Source organism: Pelmatolapia mariae, linkage group LG14 (genome assembly GCF_036321145.2).
Source record: "Pelmatolapia mariae isolate MD_Pm_ZW linkage group LG14, Pm_UMD_F_2, whole genome shotgun sequence".
NCBI classification, from domain to species: Eukaryota; Metazoa; Chordata; class Actinopteri; order Cichliformes; family Cichlidae; genus Pelmatolapia; species Pelmatolapia mariae.
This window is the reverse complement of record NC_086239.1, coordinates 25,826,649-25,851,568: the sequence shown is the minus strand read 5'-3', so window position 1 is coordinate 25,851,568 and position 24,920 is coordinate 25,826,649. Positions and strand designations below refer to the sequence as shown.

General features: G+C 40.3%; 1 protein-coding gene across 1 annotated transcript; it reads left to right on the top strand.

The window, feature by feature from the left end:
• Positions 1-15,658: 15,658 nt before the first annotated feature.
• Positions 15,659-19,333, top strand: LOC134641288 (extracellular calcium-sensing receptor-like). The gene is made up of 8 exons (XM_063493640.1): positions 15,659-15,807; positions 16,076-16,370; positions 16,507-16,796; positions 16,924-17,219; positions 17,524-17,732; positions 17,870-18,091; positions 18,199-18,322; positions 18,429-19,333. Exons 1-8 carry the CDS (start codon positions 15,701-15,703, stop codon positions 19,331-19,333), a joined length of 2,448 nt encoding a protein of 815 aa, XP_063349710.1. The 5' UTR covers positions 15,659-15,700.
• The last annotated feature ends 5,587 nt before the right edge of the window (positions 19,334-24,920 follow it).

Genomic DNA, 24,920 nt, shown 5'->3' with positions numbered 1-24,920 from the left:
ATATATTGTTAATTAATGCAGCTGTTTCACTTAGGCTACTAGCAGTAGGGCTGGGTATCGTCACTGATTTCTAGAATCAATTCGATTCCGATTCACAAGGGTCCAGAATCGATTCGATCTACGATTCGATTCAATTCGATTTGATTCTGGGAAATTTTGACAGTAAGAAATATTATAATTCAGATCAGTACATTTACATATTTTTGTATCTATAAAAAGGAAGCTGACACACGCAAGACTTTATCAAAGGTGTAAGCCTCACAGCAGATGCCTTTGTATCAAAGTAGCTGAAGGTAAAACACAGAAAAACATGAAGGTGATTTTTCCTGGCCTGGGATTTTATAAAAAATATTCTGCAGTACATCAAAAACGAAAGAAAACCATTAATCAACATATGAACGTTACCTCTGACGTTCCAGCGGTTTTATTAGAGACATGGCTGAGCGTTTTGCATTTTGCCTAATTTTAAAAAGTTGAAATTTGTTCAGTATTGAACGGCAGAAATTAGGTTTTCTTTTTGGAAGTATGTAAAACGAAAAAAAAAAACAGCGTCCGACAGCGCTGTAAACAACAGTAGACTTGTGCGTAACAAGCAAGCGAATAATGCAGAAAACAGATTTTTAGATGGGAAACTGTTCTTGAAGTACAGAGAGAGAGAGAAAGAGAGAGAGAGCTGTGCATGACGTTTGATTTTATCATGGTGGAAGCAAAACAGTAAACGTCAGAGTGAATTCATGACGATGTTTATGGAAGCGCAGTTTGGATCTTCTTTTGCTGCTGGTTCAGTCAATATTGTTTGGAGAGAGATAAAACTAACAGCTTTAGAATCGGCGCAAAAACGGCGTGAAAACAAAGCGCGGACCGCCGACAGATCAGAATCAGCGAGCTGTCGGCTTTCAGCCCCGACCGTGTCCGTGCCATAAGGTGAGAAAGGCGACGTCTCACTGATTCTGATCGGCGGGTCCGCGCTGTGTGTTTATGTCTTTGTGCAGAATCCGTGTACCTGCTCTCATTTAATGTCTTAGCTGTTTGGTGGTTGTTGAAATTTTGTGAGGTTTCACCTGAGATTCTGGCATTTCGGGCAAAATAAATTTATATTAAAAAATCGATTCAGGATTTTAATGAATCGATTTCACGTTATCCAAGCCAGAATCGATTTTAATCGATAAATTGATTATAAAATCCCACCCCTAACTAGCAGGTTGCTGAGTAGACATCTGTGTAGTGGTTTGTTTGAAATCTACCACTTTTTCCTTCAGTTTCCTTGTCAAGAATTAACTTCCTGTTCAACTGAAACGCCTTCCTGTTCAACTGAAATGCCTTGGTTTTTCAGTAGTGTGTGTGAGAGCGTTTCAGTAGTGTGTGTGATAGCTAAAATTTCAGTAGTGTGTGTGAGAGCGTTTCAGTAGTGTGTGTGATAGCTAAAATTTCAGTAGTGTGTGTGAGAGCGTTTCAGTATGTGTGTGAGAGCGTTTCAGTAGTGTGTGTGAGAGGTAAAATTTCAGTAGTGTGTGTGAGAGCGTTTCAGTATGTGTGTGAGAGCGTTTCAGTAGTGTGTGTGAGAGGTAAAATTTCAGTAGTGTGTGTGAGAGGTAAAATTTCAGTAGTGTGTGTGAGAGCGTTTCAGTAGTGTGTGTGAGAGCGTTTCAGTAATAATGTCCCTTACGACACCTCATGGTGATCCACACTGCACAGAATATCAGCATGCTGAAGGTGATAAACTTGGCTTCATTGAAATTATCAGGTAATTTGCAGGCTAAGGCGGCTAAAACAAAGCAAGTAGCCCTATATAACCGAGCACAGCCCAGAAGCCAACAGCAGAGCCTAATGCACATTCCAGGATGATTTTTTCCTTGTATGTCGTTAGATTTTTTATTGGAAAAGGGGGGCTGAATACTAACCAAAAAGAACATATTAAAACTTGAATAAAGGTGAAAGACACAACAGTCATTCTCTGCTGTGGAGGACCAAACCATTTCATGACATTGCTACCTGGAAGCAGCATGCAGGACCACTCAGATGGTGCTCCAATGAAAGTTAATGAACATAAAAAACACAGACTCAGTGAGGTGAGCAGCAGGAAGCTCAGCTCAGAGTTGTTGGCTCGGACAATTGGAGATGTCCTGTGATAAAAGAATACAACTCCAGTGATAATGGCCAGACAAGCACCAATGACTGAGAATGTAGCCAAGGTGATTCCTAGGATGTCTTGAAAAGAAAGAAACTCTATAGTTTTAGGGATACAAGTGTCTCTCTTTGCATTAGGCCAGAACTCTTTGTGGCAGGGTAAAGAATCAGTCGAATCTGAATAGAAAGAAAAAAAAATTATAGGCTCCTTGTAATTTCTGTAATTTTCATATGTTCACAATAAAAACATTTTACATGCATAGAATTTTTTTCATTTTACCTGTTGTATTACTGATCTCTCCCTCAGGACACGCTATACAGTTATAGCAGCAGATGGGTTTTCCTTTCTGCAGTACGAGTTCCTGGAGGACAACTGTCAGCGCACACTGACACTGGCACCTGTCAACATACAAAGGTGGCAAAATAAATATAAATGATCTTGTTCAGTAGAGTTAGATTCTCATCCTTTGAGTCATTACTTTTCTGCTATCCTCCATCCAGGTTATATTTCGGTTAATCCAAAGTTCGTGGCCCACTGGTAGTGATGCATCATACAGCCCTACAGTTATAATATCAATGATGCCACTTTCACTTTTCTGCCAGTTAACAAGCTCATAAATAGCCACAGGATCGCCATTAGTATTAAATGACACATCATATCCATTTTGGGAAAAATTAACTTTTTTCAGTTCAGTTAAAATCTGTAAACATGAATAAAGAGAGAGAGTGGGAGAGAAAGGAAATACATACAATAGTGCAATAATCAATATTAATACTAAATTTAATTCAAGCAGGTGATGAGGGAAACTGCCATTAAGATATTTATTTCTTCTGACCTGTTTGGACTGCAGCTTGGTTAATGTGTCACACTTAGCTGTGACATTTGTTCCTCGACACATTGCAATATGAATGGCATGTGCTATTGCATACACAGCTTTGTACACCATGTTAGTAATTCTGAGCTGAGATGTGTCAGTGTACTGATTATGGAGACTGTTTATGTCTTCTTTTCCATCACATACCTTCTTGTCTGCAGCAGTATCTAAAAATAAACAAAGACAGAACTGACATTTTAAACTCTGAAATTCAAATTAGTCTCAGATCTCTTTTATGTACTTGCCATTGTGACCAATATTCTGAAAACCGTATGTGTGTGTGTGTGTGTGTGTGTGTGTGTGTGTGTGTGTGTGTGTGTGTGTGTGTGTGTGTATAATATTCAATTGAAAACTGCTAAGCTCATGGATAAACATTGCACTTTGTAACACCAGACGTTTGACAGAATCATTTAAACCTAGAAACATTCCTTACTCTTTTTCAGTGTGCAGTTGAATGAATCTTCCCAAAACTCAGTAAGTATTTGAGAAGCAACCACTTCAGAGGGAGACAGATTCAACAAGAAATCTCTCAGACCTGGAATTACTGACTTCGGAATCGCAAATCCAATGGCCCCAGCACATAAATGGAATCTCGTTAATTCTGCAGGAATGTCTTAAAGACATAAAGACCTGGATGGCTGCTAACTTTCTGCTTCCTAATTAAGATAAAACTGAGGTTATTGTACTCAGCCCTGAAAAGCTTAGAAATATGGTATCTAAGCAGATTCTTACTCTGGATGGCATTACCTTGGCCTCCAGTAACGCTGTGAGGAACCTTGGAGTCATTTTTGACCAGGATATATCCTTCAACGCACATATTAAACAAATATGTAAGACTGCTTTCTTCCATTTGCGCAACATCTCTAAAATTAGAAATATCCTGTCTCAGAGTGATGCTGAAAAACTAGTTCATGCATTCATTACTTCCAGGCTGGACTACTGTAATTCATTATTATCAGGATGTCCTAAAAACTCGCTGAAAAGTCTTCAGCTAATCCAAAATGTTGCAGCAAGAGTACTGACAGGGACTAGAAAGAGAGAGCATATTTCTCCTGTTTTGGCTTCCCTTCATTGGCTTCCTGTTAAATCCAGAATCTAGAATTCAAAATCCTGCTCCTCACATACAAGGTCTTAAATAATCAGGCCCCATCTTATCTTAATGACCTTGTAGTGCCATATCACCCTATTAGAGCACTTTGCTCTCGCTCTGCAGGCCTACTTGCTGTTCCTAGAGTATTTAAAAGTAGAATGGGAGGGACAGCCTTCAGTTTTCAGGCCCCTCTTCTGTGGAACCAGCTTCCAGTTTGGATTCGGGAGACAGACTGTCACGGACCCGGCTCTGGGGACTCGGGGTCTGTGAGCAGTGGGGACTGTTATTATTATTATTATTATTATTATTATTATTATTATTATTATTATTATCATTTGGTGTGTCTCTGCACTGCCTCTGATCTCTGTCCACATCTGTATATAGGCAGGTTTGTGTGTGTATGTGTGTTGCTGTTTTCTGTGGCCAAGTTACAGGCATCTTCAGGCCTGAGGGGCATGGCCTGGCTTAGGACTGGCCACACCCGAAGCCCTTGCCACTCACCTGCTCCTCATCTGGGCTCGTCGGGGGGGCTATTTAGAGGAGCGATGGAGCTTCCACCGACGCTGGATTATTGCGGTTGACTTCACGTCAGTCTTCTATTTTTTTTTTCTTTTTTTTTAAACCTGTCCCGTTTGGTTCTTTTGCCATCAGAATTATTGTCTAAAGGCGAAGAAAGATGCCCAACGGATTTACTTTACCAAATGGACCATCCAACATAGTGTGTTAACGGCTGCCTCTATTGTTTTCCCTCAGGAGGAATGTGGAACGAGAGAGGGCAGTGAGCACGGGGAGTGCAGAGACACTGGAGCAGAGAGCACTACACGGGGACTTTTGGGAAGAAGACACAACACGGGAGTCAGGGACACTAGGGGATTTATTGTTGTTTACTTCACCACCTTGTAAATAAACACTGTTTGCACTGTAGAGTCCGGCGCTTGGGTCCTGTTTCCCCACCTCCCCACGGTATGCCAGCCAGACCGTGACACAGACACTATCTCTACTTTTAAGATTAGGCTTAAAACTTTACTTTTTTCTAAAGCATATAGTTAGGGCTGGACCATGTGACCCTGAATCCTCCCTTAGTTATGCTGCAATAGACGTAGGCTGCCGGGGATTCCCATGATGCATTGAGTTTTTCCTTTCCAGTCACCTTTCTCACTCACTATGTGTTAACCCTTTAAGACCTACCATAGAACCAAGTCCGCCAGAGCCCATATTATATTTTTACATGCTGTAGTGCCAATTTTGGGAGCATTTCAAGTTGATATACATCAATACAACCATTATAGCCCAAATTCTAATAATATGTATGCATTAAGTGCATAGTAATTACATAAATTGCAAAAAAGTGCAATAAACTACAAAGAAATTGAAAATCGTTTTTGTTTTTTTAACATATATTTCTAGTTAGAGAAATGTAAGAGGCTTATCCCTCAAAACTGTAAATACAAAAAAGTTACACAAAATAGATTCCCACCACAGGAAATTTATTTTGAGTGTCTTCATAGTTTTATTTTTGAGATACACCAATTTTTATATACTGCAGGAAAAACGAAAATAAATATTATAGTGCAAATTTGCAAAAAAGCAGCATATGCATCAAAATAAACTATTTCCAGCAGTGCAATTTGAGTTCTAAGCATCCCAGAAACGACACAGAAAGTCATAAAGTCAAAGATAACTTTTAAAAACACCAGTACAGGCTCTGAGGCCCTGATAGTAAAAAAAACTACATTTCCGCGAAAATGACGTCACTTCCGGTTTCGGGCAGGTAATGGCAGACATGCGAAAGTTCGCGCTGACGTCTATTCCAACGTAGGAAGTGTTATGAACAGCTGATCGGATCGGCAAAGCGTGTTTCTGGAATATTATGTTTTTGTTGCTGCAAGCGCTTTTTATGCAGTTTTTGCAAAGCTATATGTGGAAGGAAACTGTGACCTAAGACAAGCTGATGGCATAAGATGTAAGTACAACTCCTCCGGTTTCATATGCAAAAAAAAGTATTGCTCTAGCTTACGTGGTTGCAGAGCTACCGGGATTTAAAAATAGTTACGCAAAACGGAGCATGCCCGCTCCGACCGGTTTTAAAGGGTTAATAGACCTCTCTGCATTGAATCATATCTGTTATTAATCTCTGTCTCTCTTCCACAGCATGTCTTTATCCTGTTTTCCTTCTCTCACCCTAACCGGTCGCAGCAGATGGCCACCCCTCCCTGAGCCTGGTTCTGCCGGAGGTTTCTTCCTGTTAAAAGGGAGTTTTTCCTTTCCTCTGTCGCCAAAGTGCTTGCTCATAGGGGGTCATATGATTTTTGGGTTTTTCTCTGTATCTATTATTGTGCGATCTACTGTACAATATAAAGCGCCTTGAGGTGACTTTTGTTGTGATTTGGCGCTATATAAATAAAATTGAATTGAATTGAATGTGAAGATGGTCCAGTTTGTTGATAAGGATGGGATTATGGTGTTGAACACTGAGCTGTAGTTCACAAAGAGCATCCTCACCTAGCTGTTCCTGTTCTCCAGATGACTCAGCCCTCTGTGAAGGGTGATAATGATGGCATCCTCCATGTACTGAATTGCTCTGTAAGCCTTTTTGTGTTATTTATGCCATTTTGTTATGTTGTCCTGCAATGCACTGATAACTTTCAGGTGATGTCTGTTAGTTACAGGAACTAATAGTTACAAGAACTAATAGATATCAGCCTCAGCCTGAACTGGGATTTTAATTTGGATAGGACTGACAGTATCCCACCCAAGATTGTGAGTGCACCATGGGTTATTTTGGGGAAAAACAAGCAACACAGATGGTGCAGGGAGAATAAACAAAAGCTGGCATGCAGAGCTGGCTATTATCTCCAGCTGCAAAAACAACAACACAAACAGCCCACTTCCATTCATCTTCCTCAGCAATGCCAGATCCCCAGCAAACAAAACGGAAGAGCTACAGTCAGAGATTTACTACAAGTGCTTTGTCCAGGAGTGTTGTCTGCTGATTGTAACTGAATCTTGGCTCCATCCAAACATTCCTAATGCCTCAGTAGAGGTACTGGGCCAGACATTACACCACCAGGACTACAACCAAGACTCCAGTAAGGGAAGGGTTGGTGGGCTCTATGCTTATGTGCTTCAGGACTGGTGCCATAACAGTACACTGTTCCAAAAAATAGTAATGTCAAAGTATCTTACTGTATATTTTACAGTTTTGTACTGTCTTTCTAGAATATCATTAAATTTACATAAGTAGACTGTGATTTTACATGTCAAAGGTAAAATAACATAACATCACTGTAAATATAGTAAAACACAATTTACTTGTTCTTTAAATATATTTTTTTGTACATATGCATATTTAGATTGTAAAAATACATTTAGAAATGTAACATAATTTCACAAATATTTGTCTGTTATGTGAGAGAATGATCTGTTAAATTCAAATGTAATACTATGGAAAAATATATAAAATGATCGAAAATTAATGAGAATAATCAATAATTAAAGGAGTATTTGAATTATAATTTTGCTGAAAATTTCATGTCATCTAGGTCTGATTCAATAATTCAGAGGTAACAAGTGAAAATATAATTAATAGGAATAAAAACTACAAAAAACATATAAAACATTGCACGGCCATGCTGTGCTAATTATATATTTTAAAAAATAAATGTAGAGGTAGGAATTGCAATTAATATAAATCTCAAAGTATTCACAACATTCCTGAACAGAAATAGGCCTCTGCACCTGGGGTGAGGGTGTGGCCATGAAAACAATGTGACATGCCATTGGATGTTGGGACACATAATAACATGACGCTAAGCATCGGCCAATGAATGTGAACTAACAACCACAAGCTCGCGAGTATGGCTGCACTGTAGGAAAAAATCCTAATATAAAAGTATTTTACTGTGCATTTTACAGTTTTGTTCTGTTCTTCTAGAATATAATTAAAGTTACGTAAATAGACTGTGACTTCACATTTCAAATGTCAATTAACGTTAAATCACTGTAATGTAATAAAACATAATTTTCATGATTATTAAATGTATCTGTCTGTACATATGCATATTTAGATTGTTAAAATACATTCACAAATGTATCATGATTTCACAAATATCTGTCCGTTATTGGAAAGATTGAACTGTTGAATTCAAATGTAATCCTATGGAAAAGTATATAACATGATTCCTATAAGCTTGTGTTACATCACATAAGTATTATTATCATCGTTAGTTAGGGCGATTGTGGCTCAAGAGTTGGCAGTTCGCCTTGTGATCAGAAGGCTGCCGGTTCGAGCCCCGGCTCGGACACTCTCGGTCGTTGTGTCCGTGGTCAAGACTCTTTACCTCACGTTAAAATGTTCCTAATTCAATGTCTAAAAGCACTTGGAAAAGGCAGAATCCCATGTAAAAATAGTGCAACAAACTATTTTCATTACTGAAAATAACTGTATTTTTATGAGAAAGTTATTTTCTGTTATTTTACGGTAGTATTTTGACGCCCCAGCTGCCGGAATATTACTGTTTTTTTAGGATTTGTTTTTTTTTTCTATTTATAGATAATTTCATTGTTTAATCACATTAACATGTTCCTAATTTAATGTTTAAAATCACTTGAAAAGGCAAGATCCCATGTAAAATTAGCGCAACAAACTGTATTGTCATTACTGGAAATAACTGTATTTTTATGAGGAAGTTATTTTCTGTTATTTTACGGTAGTATTTTGGCGCCCCAGCTGCCGGAATATTACCGTTTGTTTAAGATGTTTTTTTAAACAGTGTAGAATAAAAGACGGTCCCTGTTCACTGGACTTGGAGGCAATGTCCATTTAGCGCAGACCCTTTTCTCTACCCCACGAACTAACAATAGCCATAATTACCATTGTTTACATTCCTCCCCAATGCTAATGTTAGCGCAGCACTCAACCACATCTAACTTATTATCAGTAAACAGTAGAGAGTGCACATGTCCATATTGTTCCTGGGGACTTTAATAAGACATGTTTGAAATCTGTACTCCCCAATTCCACCAACTTGTTAAATGTCCTTCAAGGGGGAAATAGGGAACACTACGGTACTACGGTTACGGTACACTGGACCATGTGCACCGTAACATCCAGCATCATAAGGTGGCAAGTCACAGAGGTGGTCCTGCAGCCCAAAGAAATGGCATAACTCACTCTACTGTAGGGCCATAAACAGCAGGAAGCGGTGTAGGGGCTGTGTCCAGCGGCAGTCAAGGAAGAGGCCCTGGCTGCCCCATTCCTGGCTATCGAAGCTGGCTACTGGGACCACTGAATCAGTCTCCTAAAGAAGGGCTGGACTCTGGTCTGAGTTGGATCAGGTGATGGGGGAGCATGCACTACAAGCCTGGTGCACCTAAACAAATAATCTGGGTGCACTGGGACAGTCTGGCAGGTCCAAGGGACGCTAGGGACCCAAATGGTCCATGTTCTGCACCTCCATTGCTGAGGCAGCTGCAAAGAGCTGCAAGGTGCTTGGTGCCTGTTGTGGTGCTAACCCCTAATCCCTGAGTTAGATGGTGGTTACCAGAGAGGAGGGAGCCATCAAGCGCAAGGAGTCCTATTGGGCTTGGTTAGCCTGTGGGAGTTTAGGGGTAGCTGTGGAGTGTGGCTCGGGCAGTCGTTGAAGGAACAACTCGGGTGTTGGATGGGTTCAGTGAGGGTATAGAACAAGACTTTCAGACTGCCTTGAATAATTCTGGCAAACCATCAGGTGGCTCAAGCAGGGAAACCGGTGCTCCACTCTGAACATGTACAGTCGATGTGGGGTGCTGCTGACATTCAACTGAGGTTATAGACAGGTGACGAAAGGAATACTTCAAAGAACTTTCTGAGTCCCACTAACATGCATTCTTTTGAGAAAGCAGAGTATGCGGACGAGGAGGACGACCAGTGATGGGAGTAATGGCATTACTAATGGCGTTCGTTTTTTAACTAGTAATCTAACTAATTTCTATTTCTATCGTTACAACACTGTTAACATTACTAACAAGTGTTACTATTTTTCAACAAACAGACAGTTGAAGCTGTGTTCAGCTTACTGCATCTTATATCAGTTGCATGGAAGTAGCTGACTACGTAAGTAATCTGGGCGCTACAGCTTTAAGCAGCTCCCGCGTACTGCAATCACTTTCTGCCGGATGACTACTTTTTGGCACAACACCTGGAGCTAAGGGTGCAAAACAATCGCATGAGTGCTGCTGTTTGACTTAGGAAGAATAAAGTAGTAGTGGTAAGTCAATCACATGACCACTTCAAGATGACAAAGCAACAATGTGATATATACCAGTTTTTAAATTGTGTTGATAGGCCACGTAAAACCAGAGTCATGATAAACAATATATACGCGTTTTTCGTCAATAGTTTCGTCACGTTTACTGTCTAAGGACAGCGCTAGCAAGCACTCTCTGCTTATGACCAAAAACAAAAAAAAAACCCCTGTCCTTTCGTGTTGGTGGAAAAATGCACCATGTCAACCAATCAAAAATGATATGGCAACATGACATTTGGTTGTTTAGGAAGAGACGGAAATTTTAGGAGTGACGGAGAGAGAGAGAGAGAGAGAGAGAGAGAGAGAGAAAGACAGCAGAAAAAGCGAGAGAGAGCGAGTTTTGAGATGTGAAAGATTTGTGAGGTTTAGCGTGTTTGGAGTGTGTAGTTAATGTGTTGTCTCGTGTAGTTAGTGTGTAGTGTTGTGGATAGTTTTGTGTTGTGTGTCAGAACAATGAGGTGACTGCTGTCTCCAGGTAGAGAACAGGAGTGATATCTGCAGGTATCAGGTTGACTGCCTGATACCTGCAGTCAACCCTGCAGGTATCAGGCTTGTGATGTTCTACTTTATAGTGGACAGAAATATTTGGAGTGGAACAAATAATTTGTGTGGCATTTTATTGAATGCAGAACACCTGATTGTTATGTAAATAGTTTGAAATGGTTATTTAAAAAAAGGGGTAAAAGGTAAATGGCTGCAAATAACTTTGTTGTTTGCAAAACTTGTGCATATGATTTTAAACTTGACAATTTATATTTCCATTTAAAGTTATGAAATATGATTAATTAAACATGTTTGTGGTTGTTACAGTAGAAAATATAACTTTTTCTACTTGGATTTTATGTTTTTTTGGTCTGATTTTAGATCAATTGTGTTAATACAGTATGTCAAAATGAAAATATAACTGTAAATTCAGACATGTGAGGTTGTGCTGAAAAGCATGATACCAAACAAGGCAAATCAACAGTTTTTAAAGGTGAAATGTAGAGGTAAAATCAAAAGTAGTTGAAAATGGCCAATTATACCCTGGACCCCAGAGGGTTAAACTTTTTTTTTTTTAAAGTAACACAATAATTACGTTTCAAGTAATTCATTACTTTTAGAATCTTGTAACTCAGTTACTAACTCAGTTACTTTTTTGAAGAAGTGTAATTAATTACTTTTCCAGAGTAACTTGCCCAATACTGGGGACGACTTACCCATCATTGTTGGTGAGGTCACTGAGTTTATTAACTCCTTGGTTGCTAGACCCCTGGGATGTAGTGATGTTCGATTCGTGAACGAATCGTTCAATACTCGAGAATCACTTTACTGACTCGTGAATCATGATTCACAAGCGCAACTGACTCACTGACTCATCCCTGTTGCTGTTAGCAAACTAATTCCATTAGTAGAAATATATCTAGCTTATAATTAAAATTGTGGGGAAATAAACAACAGCCAGTTTATTAACAAAAACATTCCTGCTCTGAACTGGAAGAAAAAACCCTGAGTAGAAGCTCACATCAAGACAATAGCTCCTCGGTTCACAGTAGCATCGCTCAGCTAGCATGCTAACAGCACATTTGAGGTACTCACCCCCTCCCTTGCTGTGCTGAATCATAGCATAAGCGAATCACTCAGGACTCACTAACCCCCTTCCTCCTGGCTCACAGCTCAAACGAGTTGAACGAATCACTGAATCACTCACCCCCTCGCTGTGCTGAATCATAGTGTAAGGCGAATCACTCACCCCCTTCCTCCTGGCTCACAGCTCAAACGAGTTGAACGAATCACTGAATCACTCACCCCCTCGCTGTGCTGAATCATAGCGTAAGGCGAATCACTCACCCCCTCCCTTCTGGCTCACAGCTCAAACGAGTTGAACAAATCACTGACTCACCCCCTCCCTTCCTGTTACAAATCACTCACCCCCTCCCTCCTGGCTCACAGCTTCTTCTTCTTCTTCTTGGTTGGCAACCAATGTTAAGGCACTTTATCGCCCCCTGGCTCACAGCTCAGTGGACATTTAGATGAGAAAATATATATTTGACACATTTAAGGAAAATACAAATAAAATAAAAATTAATAAATGTTCCCTTTAGAATTTTTTTGTTCTTTTTTGCTCTAAAGAAAATAGTTGTTTTCTTTTACAATCATTCATCTTAGCAGTAGGATTTACATTAAAAGATAAACAAATTAAGTTTGAGTGAAAATATACATTTTTGCACTCTCTGGTCAACTGACTCAGTGACTCAAATGACTCAAGAAACCCGATTCACTTTGGTGAGTGACTCATTAAAACTCGATTCAGTAAAAAGAATCGAATTTACCATCACTACTGGGATGGTTCCTAAAGGCTCTGGATTTTCTTGATGATCTTGATTGAGATCTTCAACGCACACCTCCGGCAGAGCTTCAGCAGCATTCCGAGGGAGACTGGGGACATTGAGTCCGAATGGACCATGTTCAGCGTCTCCATCGCCGAAGCTGCTGCATTGAGCTGCGGCCGCAAGGTGGTTGGTGCCTGTCGTGGTGGTAATCCCCGAACCAAATGGTGGACACCAGAGGTGAAGGGAGCCACCAGGCTGAAGAAGGAGTCCTATAGGGCTTGGTTAGCCTGTGGGACTCCGGAGGCAGCCGACAGGTATCGACAGGCCAAGCGGGATGCGGCTCGGGCAGTGGCTGAAGCAAAAACTCGGGTGTGGGAGGAGTTCGGAGAGGCCATGGAAAAAGACTTTCGGACTGCCTCGAAGAGATTCTGGCAAACCGTCAGGCGTCTCAGGAGGGGAAAACGGTGCTCTACCTGCACTGTGTATAGTGCTGGCGGAGCGCTGCTGACGTCAACTGAGAAAATTGACGTCAGGGGGTGGACGTCAATTTTCCTCGAAGGGTCCTCGAAGGGATACTTCGAGGACCTCCTTAATCCCACTGACACGTCTTTCGAGGAGGAAGCAGAGTCTGGGGATGAGGGGAATGACCCGCCAATTTCCGGGGGCGAGGTCACTGAGGCAGTTAAACAACTCCTTGGTGGCAGAGCCCCTGGTGTTGATGAGGTCCGCCCCGAGTTCCTGAAGGCTCTGGACGTTGTAGCGCTGTCCTGGTTGACACGCCTCTGCAATGTTGCGTGGAGATCAGGGGCAGTACCCCTGGACTGGCAGACCGGGGTGGTGGTCCCCATCTTTAAGAAGGGAGACCGGAGGGTGTGTTCCAACTACAGGGGGATCACACTCCTCAGCCTCCCTGGGAAAGTCTATGCCAGGGTGCTGGAAAGGAGAGTTCGTCCGTTAGTCGAACCTCGGATACAGGAGGAACAATGCGGTTTTCATCCTGGTCGCGGAACACTGGACCAGCTCTTTATCCTCTCAAGGATACTTGAGGGCACATGGGAGTTTGCCCAACCAGTCTACATGTGTTTTGTGGACTTGGAGAAGGCATTCGACCGTGTCCCTCGGGGTGTCCTGTGGGAGGTGTTGCGGGAGTATGGGGTGTCTGGCCCTTTGCTACGGGCCATTCGATCCCTATACAACCATTGCAAGAGTTTGGTTCGCATTGCCGGCAATAAGTCGGACTCGTTTCCGGTGGGTGATGGGCTCCGCCAGGGCTGCCCTTTGTCACCGGTTCTGTTCATAATTTTTATGGACAGAATTTCTAGGCGCAGCCAAGTGGCGGAGGGCTTTCACTTCGGTGGCCTCAGAATCTCATCTCTGCTCTTTGTGGATGATGTGGTTCTGTTGGCTTCATCGGGTGAAGGCCTCCAGATCGCACTGGAACGGTTCGCAGCCGAGTGTGAAGCAGCGGGAATGAGGATCAGCACCTTCAAATCTGAGGCCATGGTTCTCAGCCGGAAAAGAGTGGAGTGCCCACTCCGGGTCGGGGATGAGTTCCTGCCCCAAGTGGAGGAGTTCAAGTATCTCGGGGTCTTGTTCGCGAGTGATGGGAGAAGGGAGCCGGAGATCGACAGACGGATTGGTGCTGCGGCTGCAGTGATGCGGACGCTGCACCGGTCCGTCGTGGTGAAGAGGGAGCTGAGTGTAAAAGCGAAGCTCTCAATTTACCGGTCGATCTACGTCCCTACCCTCACCTATGGCCACGAGCTGTGGGTAGTGACCAAAAGAACGAGATCGCGGATACAAGCGGCAGAAATGAGCTTCCTCCGAAGGGTTGCTGGCCTCTCCCTTAGAGATAGGGTGAGAAGTTCGGCCATCCGAGAGGGGCTCAGAGTAGAGCCGCTGCTCCTCCACATCGAAAGGAGCCAGTTGAGGTGGTTCGGGCATCTGACAAGGATGCCTCCTGGGCGCCTCCTGGGTGAGGTGTTCCGGGCATGTCCCACCGGGAGGAGGCCCCGGGGCAGACCCAGGACACGCTGGAGAGATCTCTCTCCCGGCTGGCCTGGGAACGCCTTGGTGTTCCCCCGGATAAGCTGGAGGAGGTGGCTGGGGAGAGGGAGGTCTGGGCTTCTCTGCTTAGGCTGCTGCCCCCGCGACCCGGCCTCGGATAAGCAGATGAAGATGGATGGATGGATGGATCTTGATTGACATAACTTCGATGAGTATCAGAAAATCAGAAATCACATTTAAACACTTTTGCTCTGTAACACAGATGTACCCATCAAGCAAAAACAGTACCGCCACTCTAAATTGGAAGCTGAAGGAATCCATTGAGGATATGATGCAGGATGATGTAAATTGTTTTGTTTTCATATTACAGGTTGCTTGGAAACCCCAAAGTTGAGGTTTGTTTGTTTTGGAGTTTTTCTTTCCATTTAATGAACTTGAAAATTAGTAGACAAAAACTAAGACTTGTGTTTCTATATCATTAAGTTTGTGTTATTAGACTTTACTTTCCATTTTACAACATGCAAAACAGCTATAAAATGCAAAAAGTAATAACCAAACAGCCTTTTGGTTATTAAAAATAAAGTGCCATACAAAATATCATACAACTATTTAACATACTTTTAAATAAAGAAAATAATCTGGGGACATAAGGTAGGACATAAGGAGTAGAAATTATATTAAAGACTTATTCGAAGGCCATTACATAAGGGTATGTCCTTTTGAAAAAAACAAAAAAACAGCCTTTGTCAAAATACCTATATAAATGAGTGTAAAAACCACTCATATGTAAACACCTGACATCAGGCAGGGATGAAGGTAGCAGGTCTTATAATTGGTCTGATATTGGCACTGTATTTTTTTCAGTTAAAATCAGCTGCTGACTTGGCTGTGTGTCTAGATTGTCTGAATCAAAGGACTAGGCTTACTGGAGCTCGTCCTCGTACTGAGGCTTCATCTGTGACATGTAAGCTGCAGGGTAGCACTCGTCTACCTGCATTCTCAATGGATGGAGATTTTATCATTGGCGGATCGTTCTCCCTTCATGCCTACATGCACACAGTTTACAATAACTACACCAGCATGCCTGAGGCTGTGAAATGCAAAGGGAGGTCAGTAAAAGCAGTATGTGGGTGAGAAAAGATGAGAACAAAAACAAAGTTTCTCTCTCTCTCTCATATATGTGTATATATATATATATATATATATATAGATAGATAGATAGATAGATATAGATATATATGTATGTGTGCATATGAATAAAATGAAGATATATGCATATCTTTATTTTATTAGCCTTTTGTCATTGTCACTTGATCAATCTTGAAATTGATCTTATTCTTTGTAGAATAATTCTAACAGTGACATAATTGTCTGCAGCATTGATACCCGTGAACTGCGCTTTTCACGTGCGATGGTCTTTGCCATAGAAGAGATCAATAACAGTACAGAACTACTACCTGGAATTAAGCTTGGATACCAGATCTATGATTCATGTGCGTTAGTACCTGTTGCAGTGCACGTGGCATTTCAGTTTTTGAATAGCCTGGACACTGCATTTTCAACTGGTAACAGCTGCTCTCAAACTGGTATGGTGATGGCTGCTGTTGGGGACTCTGGATCTTCACCTTCCATCAGTATCTCACGCCTCATCAGTCCCTTTAACATTCCTCTTGTAAATAATTTGAATTTCTAGCAGGTTTTTTACATTTAAGATATGCATGTTCATGATTTTTGATTGTATAGCTGTTTCAGAGGTACAATATTTTATTTTATTTATATATGTGTATATATTTTTTTGTATTTATTAGGTGAGCTATTTTTCCACATGTGCATGCTTGTCTAACAAGCAGCAGTACCCAAATTTCTTCAGAACAATTCCCAGTGACCAGTTTCAAGCAGCTGCTCTAGCCAAGTTGATAAAACACTTTGGCTGGACTTGGATAGGTGCTGTTCGGTCGGATTCGGATTATGGAAATAATGGCATGGCATCTTTTCTAGAAGCAGCTCAGAAAGAGGGGATCTGTGTGGAATACTCTGTATCTTTCTATCGGACAAACCCACAGAGCAGGATCCAAAAAGTAGCAGATGTTATCCGCAGGTTTCTATATCATAATATGTGAATTACTGTATGTGTGGAAATTAGTGTTCTTTTTTTAAGTAAATTTTTATGTCATGTTATAATGCAGTAAAAAAAAAGTTTTTAATGCATTATTTTGTATCTCAAGGTCTAAAGCTGTAGTTGTTGTGGCATTTGCATCTTTTGGAGACATGAAGATTCTGTTGGAGGAGCTTTCACGTGAGCCTTTCCCACCTCGACAGTGGATAGGCAGTGAGTCATGGGTAACCAACACAGAATTAACGAGATACAGTTTCTGTGCTGGGGCCATTGGATTTGGTATTCCGAAGTCTGTAATCCCAGGTCTCAGAGACTTCCTGCTGAATCTCTCTTTCTCTGAAGTGGCTGCTTCATCGGTGCTCACTGAGTTTTGGGAGGATGCATTCAACTGTAGACTGAAAAAAAGTAAGAAAGTTTTCTTGCTTACAGAAAACCCTTTGGTGTTACAAAGGCTACTGCTGCTTCATCAACCAAGACATCCTCGTACTCTAACAATTCTGATGATGAATATGAGATTAACAAAGGTTGAATGTCTTTGATTTAATTACTTCTAAGGTTTAATTTGGTGGCTTTGTTTGGATGGTATAGATTTTATGTATTTAAATCTGTTACGTTTAGAATTTGTCAGATTTATCAAATAAAATGTAGGAAATTTAAATCAAACTTCAATGGTAAAAAAATATGTTTATGTCTGTTCATTTTTCTGTAGGTACTGCTACTGTAAACGAGAAAGTGTGCGATGGAACTGAAGACATACAAAACCTCAAAAGCCAATACACTGACACGTCTCAGCTCAGAATTACTAACATGGTGTACAAGGCTGTGTATGCAATAGCACATGCCATTCATAATGCAGTGTGTCATGGAAAAAATGTCACAGCTCAGTGTGACAAACTAACCAAGTTAGAGCCCAAACAGGTAAGATTAAACAAAGGCCATTTTCCTTCATTATCTCTGATCTTACATGGATGAAGTGCAGTATTGTTATTAATTTTTTAAATTTTAAACATTTTTCTTTCTTTCCCCACCCTTTCTGTCTTAACTCATCCTTTCAGGTTTTAACTGAATTGAAGAAAGTAAATTTTTCCCAGAATGGTTATGATGTGTCTTTTAATGCTAATGGGGATCCTGTGGCTAACTATGAGCTGGTAAACTGGCAAAAACACGAGAGTGGCAACACTGAGATAGTAACTGTAGCACTGTATGATGCGTCACTACCAGTGGGCAAGGAATTTAGAATTAACAGAAACATAACCTGGATGGAAAATAGCACAAACGTAAGTCTATGGACAAGAATCTATATAATTAAATTTTGGAGCATGGAATGCTTACACTTATGTAGCAAACATTTAAATCTATTATGGTTCCTTTATGTCGTTCACAGGTGCCAGTGTCAGTGTGCAGTGGCAGTTGTCCTCTAGGAACTCGGAAAGTACTGCAGAAAGGAAAACCCATCTGCTGTTATGACTGTATAGCATGTCCTGAAGGAGAGATCAGTAATATTACAGGTAAAATCTAATGTTTGTCCATGTATTTAAAAATCATTTTATACTGAAAAATACAATTTACAATGAATAAATTCCTAGCAGCCTCTCCTTTATTTTCTTTATTTAGATTCAGCTGACTGTTTACCCTGCCACAAAGAGTTCTGGCCTAATGCAAAGAGAGACACTTGTATCCCTAAGCCTGTAGAGTTTCTTTCCTTTCAAGACATACTTGGAATCATCTTAGCTACATTCTCAATTCTAGGTGCCTTTTTTGCCATTATGACTGCGGCTGTATTCTTTCATCACAGGACATCTCCAATTGTCCGAGCCAACAACTCTGAGCTGAGCTTCCTGCTGCTCATCTCTCTCACTCTGTGTTTCTTATGTTCATTAACTTTCATTGGAGCACCATCTGAGTGGTCCTGCATGCTGCGTCACACTGCATTTGGGATTACCTTTGTACTCTGTGTCTCCTGTGTACTTGGGAAAACTATAGTGGTTTTAATGGCTTTTAAAGCAACACTTCCTGGTAGTAATGTGATGAAATGGTTTGGTCCTCTACAGCAAAGAATGACTGTCGTGTCTTTCACCTTTATTCAAGTTTTAATATGTACTATTTGGTTGGTACTTAGCCGTCCATTCCCAATAAAAAATCTAACCACATACAAGGAGAAAATCATCCTGGAATGTGCATTAGGCTCTGCTGTTGGCTTCTGGGTTGTGCTCGGTTATATAGGCCTGCTTGCTTCCTTTTGCTTTGTTTTAGCTGTTTTAGCCCGCAAATTACCTGATAATTTCAATGAAGCCAAGCTTATCACCTTCAGCATGCTGATATTCTGTGCAGTGTGGATCACCTTTATCCCAGCATATGTCAGCTCTCCTGGAAAATTCACTGTGGTTGTGGAAATTTTTGCCATTCTGGCCTCCAGCTTTGGACTAATGCTGTGTATATTTGCTCCCAAGTGCTTTATCATATTGTTTAAGCCTGAGAAGAACACGAAAAAATGTTTAATGAACAAAAACCAATCATAATATATCAATGCTTTAGTAATTATTACTCTTCCTACAGCAGGCTGAAATTGTACGTATTCAGTGCACATAACAAAGATTTTCATTTTCTGATGTTATTTAAATAAAGGATTTCCATTATCCAATGTCTGCCAATTGTTGTTTAATGTACAAATACTTCATTTAAGTGAATAAATAAATATAAGTTTACATTTCTTAATAAAACCAGATTATTCTGAGGTAGTAGTTTGACACAGCTGCTGTTAATCATTCTATTTTACTACAAAGCAAGTTTAAAATTGCAGATGTCAGATCAACGTCAACTGCGTGAGCTTGGTATTATGATCCACCTATTTTTCACAATTTTAAACACATATTCATGCAGTGTTCTCCTCGGAAATATGTGTCACTGAAATTCATGTTGATGCTACTTTGAGGTGTAGCCGACATATAAATGCAGTTAATCAAGCACAAATGATTGCACCTCCCCAAGCAGACCAATAACCTAACAAGTAAGCCAGCAGGTCAAGATCGGAATGCTCTACTCTGGTGATATGGTATTATGAGGTAGGGTCATCCCATTTAGCCCTAACTATAAGCTTTATCAAAAAGGAAACTTTAAAAAATTATCTGAAAGGTAGAGGGGTTGTCTGTCTTCTGAATCCAATCTGAAAGCTGTTTCCACAGAAAAGGGCCCTGAAAGCTGAAGGTTCTGCCTCCGATTCTACTTTTAAATAACCTAGAAACTGCAAATAAGCCTGTAGTGCAAGTGCAAAGTGGTTTATATGGGTGTTGTGGTACTATGAGGTCTCTAAGATAAGTAAAACCTGATTATTCAACATCTTGTATTAAATGAAATGGATTTAACCCTGGTGACCTGTCCAGGGTGTACCCCGCCTATCGCCCTATGACAGCTAGGATAGGTTCCAGCACCCCCGTGACCCTGAAAAGGATAAGCGGATGCGAATGGATGGATGGATTTAAATTTGAGTTGGATTTAACAGGGAGCCAATGTAGAGAAGCTAATGTGTGATACTCTATGTCAATACATTTGTTGCAGCATTCTGGCTCAACCCTGGGGAACTCCATAGTTCATGTTAATGTATAAAGAAGACACCCCATTTACATGAAAAAACTGGACTTTAGATAAGAGTAAAACCACTGAACGTTACAGGAAAATTAGTCCATTAGTCAAACCTCAGATGCAGGAGGAACAATACAGTTTTTGTTCTAGTTGCTGGATGAGCTCTTTATGCTTTCAAGGATATTTGAGGGTTTGTGCGAGTTTGCCACACCATTCTACATGTGTTTTGTGGACTTGGAAAATGCACTAATCGCATTGCTTGGAGTATATTTTGGGGTGTGCTTCTGGATTATATGGTGTCTGGCCCATTGTTATGAGACATTTGGTTCTTGTAAAACAGTTGCAACAGTTAACTTTCGTAATCACTTCCTACAAATCATCAACTTGTCTGCTACACCCCATTTCTAAAGGACTTCTCAAAGATGTTTTACCATTAGTTAATGCTTTAATCTTAAAGCCATGAAGCCAGATGACATGTATCAGTTAGTTAAACTGCAAGAATGTCTTAAAGACATAAAGACTTGGATGACCAAAATTCTAAGTTCCTTTTTCTAAATTCAGATAAAACTGAGGTTTTTGTACTTGGCCTTAACATTTCTGGAACATGGTGTTTAACCAGATACTTCCTGGAGTTCCTCGAGTTGCTTTTAACCAAGATATGTCCTTCAAAGTGCATCTTAAACAAATATGCATGAGTGCTTTCTTGCATTGGCATAATAGCTCTAAAATCAGAAACATCCTGTGTCAGAGTGACAGGATCCATGTCCCAAAAGTGCAATTTGACTGCTGGCTAGGGATAGGTACCGATATCTGACATAAACGGTAGTAACCAGACCGAAAAGCAGCGCACATTTTGGTGCTTTAATCGGTGCTTTTTTTTTCCCGAGATGTCATACACTTTGGATTCTAGCCAATCATTTTATCTTTCCAAGGATAGTAGGCAGGCCCAGGTACGTACGTTCTTTTAGAGCAGAGCTACAGATTAAAAATGCCCAAGGCGAAGCGGTCAAAAGTCTGACTGTACTTCACTCAGCAGCCTGCAACAAGTGCTTTAAGGTGATACTGTGTAAAAGAGGTAACACCTCGAATCTGATGAAACACCTGGCGATGCATAGCGTTTTTTTAAGAGCCGTATTTGATAGCTTGCTGCAAGACCTCACACATCTACTGCAGGTGTGGTGCCTGTTATCGGACCCGGATTTAGTAACATCCCCCAAGAACCCGAAGAGGAGAGTCCTGGCCTTACACTCAGAAAACTAAAGGTGCCAACTGGAACCAAAAGTGGTTCTTTAGACTGATGCCATAGAAGAACCTTTTTTGATGCCACAAAGAACCTTTCAAACAAAGGTTCTTTGAAGAACCATTTCTTTCAGTGGTTCATTGAAGGACCTTTAAAAGTGCCCCAAAGAACCATCAAGAAATCATTGGGGCACCTTTAATGGTTTTTCAAAGAACCATTTTTAAAAAAGGTCCTTCAAATGGTTCTTTAAAAAAACATTTTAAAGAACCTTTTTTGAGTGGTTCTTTAAAGAACCATTTTAAATCTTTCAAAATAAAGTGTATCGAAATTAAATATGAGTAGGGTAAAATAAATACGAGCACAGCATAGACATATATTAATGGTTTATTTCCATTTCGTAGCATATCAAAAGACAAAAAGGCATTTTAACCCTCAGCACAATATCACTACTAATACATGTCACATATTAGAAATTTAAATAGTAATAATTACATATTTTTACTATACTATAAATAAATATATATAAATACTATATCTATAGATAACACAACAATTATTACATGTATTGTTTAGTTGATAAAACATCAGAAAGTGCTAAAAACACATTAGAAATAGCAATAGCTTCATAACAGACCAATAAATCAACAAATTGTCATCAGCAGATGTTTGCATGTTCAGTAAAAATATTTCAACAGCAAGTTTTTGATTAAAATTATCAATGAACGTCAGCGTTATGTAAGTTAAGTTTCATGTTGGACTCATGGTCCTTTGTTAGTCCAGTATAGGACAATGTCTCTGATATATGTATCATATCAAATATATGTAATATCAAAACAACCCCACACCTGCAGTTGTTTCAGCTTTTCACAGGTGTTTCCTGTCAGCTGGTCAACCTCACTCAGGCTGACATCCATATCAGCCAACCAAACGACAAGCTCCTCCCTTTGTGCTTCAATTCCCTCCCACTCTGAGACAAGGAGCTGAGAGAGAGAGAAAAGAGTCAAATATAAAGAAGAGAGAAAAGTGAAATCCTCCTCAGAAGATCTGAGCACAAAGCCTCACTTTGTACAAGCCTGCTATTAAAGTTCTCCTCTATGCAGACAACTTTCCTGTTTTCAAGGCACAACTTGGATCTGCTGTACAAATATTATGGATACACACTAAATGAAACAATAGTGTGCACGACTCCAGATTCTGATCCCTCATCCTAATATGGTCCCAAAAGGCTGACAAAAACGCACATAGCAATAGCAGTAAAGCAAATGTTGAGGCTTTAAAATACAAAGTCCATAAACCAATGACTGACATGGGTTTTATCATAAGGGTGATAAATACACAACATATGGTCTCAAGACAAAAAGTATAATACAGATTTTAGTCTGAGAGATTTGATGTTCATTTACCACTATACGTGCCTGCTCTGTGGTTTTCCACAACGTTTTGCACATCACTATTTAATACAAGAAGTAGGTGAACTAAAACAAGTCATCTTTCTTTGTGAGATGACTATCTCCAGAAACATCTGGACGTAGCGTTTTGTGGGAGAAACAAAACGCTACAAAACGCATCCATGGATGAGTGACGAAACGTTTCTCCCACAAAACGCTACGTCCAGATGAACAGAATCAACTTTTTGGAGATTTACTTTCCTGGATGATTGAGAATGCATCAAGACATGACAGGACTATATTAATGAAAGCAAACCTCAATGACATCATAGAGATCATTAAAGATGCTCCTGCTGCTTTTTCTTCCTCCTCATCCTAAGCTTCCTTATCCTTGTCCTCGACTTCCATCCAATTGTAATTCCATCAAAGGCTTCGCTCACACTGCAGGCGAAAGTGCATCAAATCCGACTTTTTTGACCCTATGCAACCCATATCCGATCATGGTATGACAGTGTGAACAGCACAAATCCGATATTTTCAAATCCGACCTGGGTCACTTTCATATGTGCTACTGAATCCAATACATATCTGATATTTTAGAAAGCGAGTGCTGTTTGAATGGTCATGTCACATTAAATCCACCTTTTACGTCACTGACACAAGACAGACGCCATTTATCAGCGCTGGAGAAGTGCCAGAGAAGAAATCGTGAATGCTTCCTGGCCATCCAGTGTAGATGTTAGTGAAACTGTTGGGAGGACAACGTTGAAGAAACGTGAATATTTTATCTGTACTGTATAATCTGCAGATTCTGACAGGAATCTGCAACTATCCTTTGAAGCACCGCTCCTCTCTAAAACAGCAATAAGGATCATTATTAGGCCATATGTAAATAACAAAATAACTTAAAGCAAAATTGGGAAACATAAAGTCTGAAACAAGTCTTTATATTAAGAGCCATCAGTCAAATAATACTTTTTGGTCTGGGTCTAAACAGAGCGCGTTGTGTGTGACGTCTTCTTTTGTGCATGCGGGCCGCTTTGAGGATTCACACTAGAGCGCATTTGCTGTCACATTTTATTTGTAGTGTGAACAAGCAGACAAAAAAATTGGATTTGATCAAAAAATCGGAATTGAGCATTAAGACTTGCAGTGTGAACGTAGCCTAAGTGTGTTTCTCCTCTTCCTCATTTTGTTGTAGCTGTGAACAGAATTAGTGTGAATCTGAATTAGTTTGTGCGAAGAAGAAAAATCTACAGCTTTTTGGTCAGAGGTAGTCTTGTGATTTAAGCCGGGTAGAGTAGATTTATGTCTTGATGCTACCTGCTTCATCTCTACGACTGGCTGCTGAGTGATATTTACACCCTGGCTGGATTACAAACTTTAACCACGTGCTGAACTTTGGCCCAGTGTTGATACCTCTTGTTAGTATAACGACCTCTTCTTGGTTTACTGTATGATGGTGGATAAATGAAATGTACAACGAAAATTTAACTATATTACAAAAGGACATCTATCTTGGAAACATCAAATGACCGGAGCATAATTTTCAACTAGTCCGAAAATAAGTTATACAGGAACAGTCAAAGACACACCTTCTCATGTATCACATTTCTATTCATTCAAAACACTTATGCGTTGCTGTATTTTATACAGCTCTTCCAGAATTCAAAGTACAAGTTCATGTGAGTATTTAATGTATGGCTCAGCTCTACTGAATTTCTGAGTTTCTAGAGCAGACACAGAGCCCATGTCAAAACAGGCTTCAGGTGCCATTTTAGTGACTTTAACAATATTATAAATTTTAATTTCGGTCAGTGTTGGGGAGTAACGGAATACATGTACCGCCATTACGTATTTTTTTTTTTTTTTTTTTTTTTTTTTTTTTTTTTTTTTTTT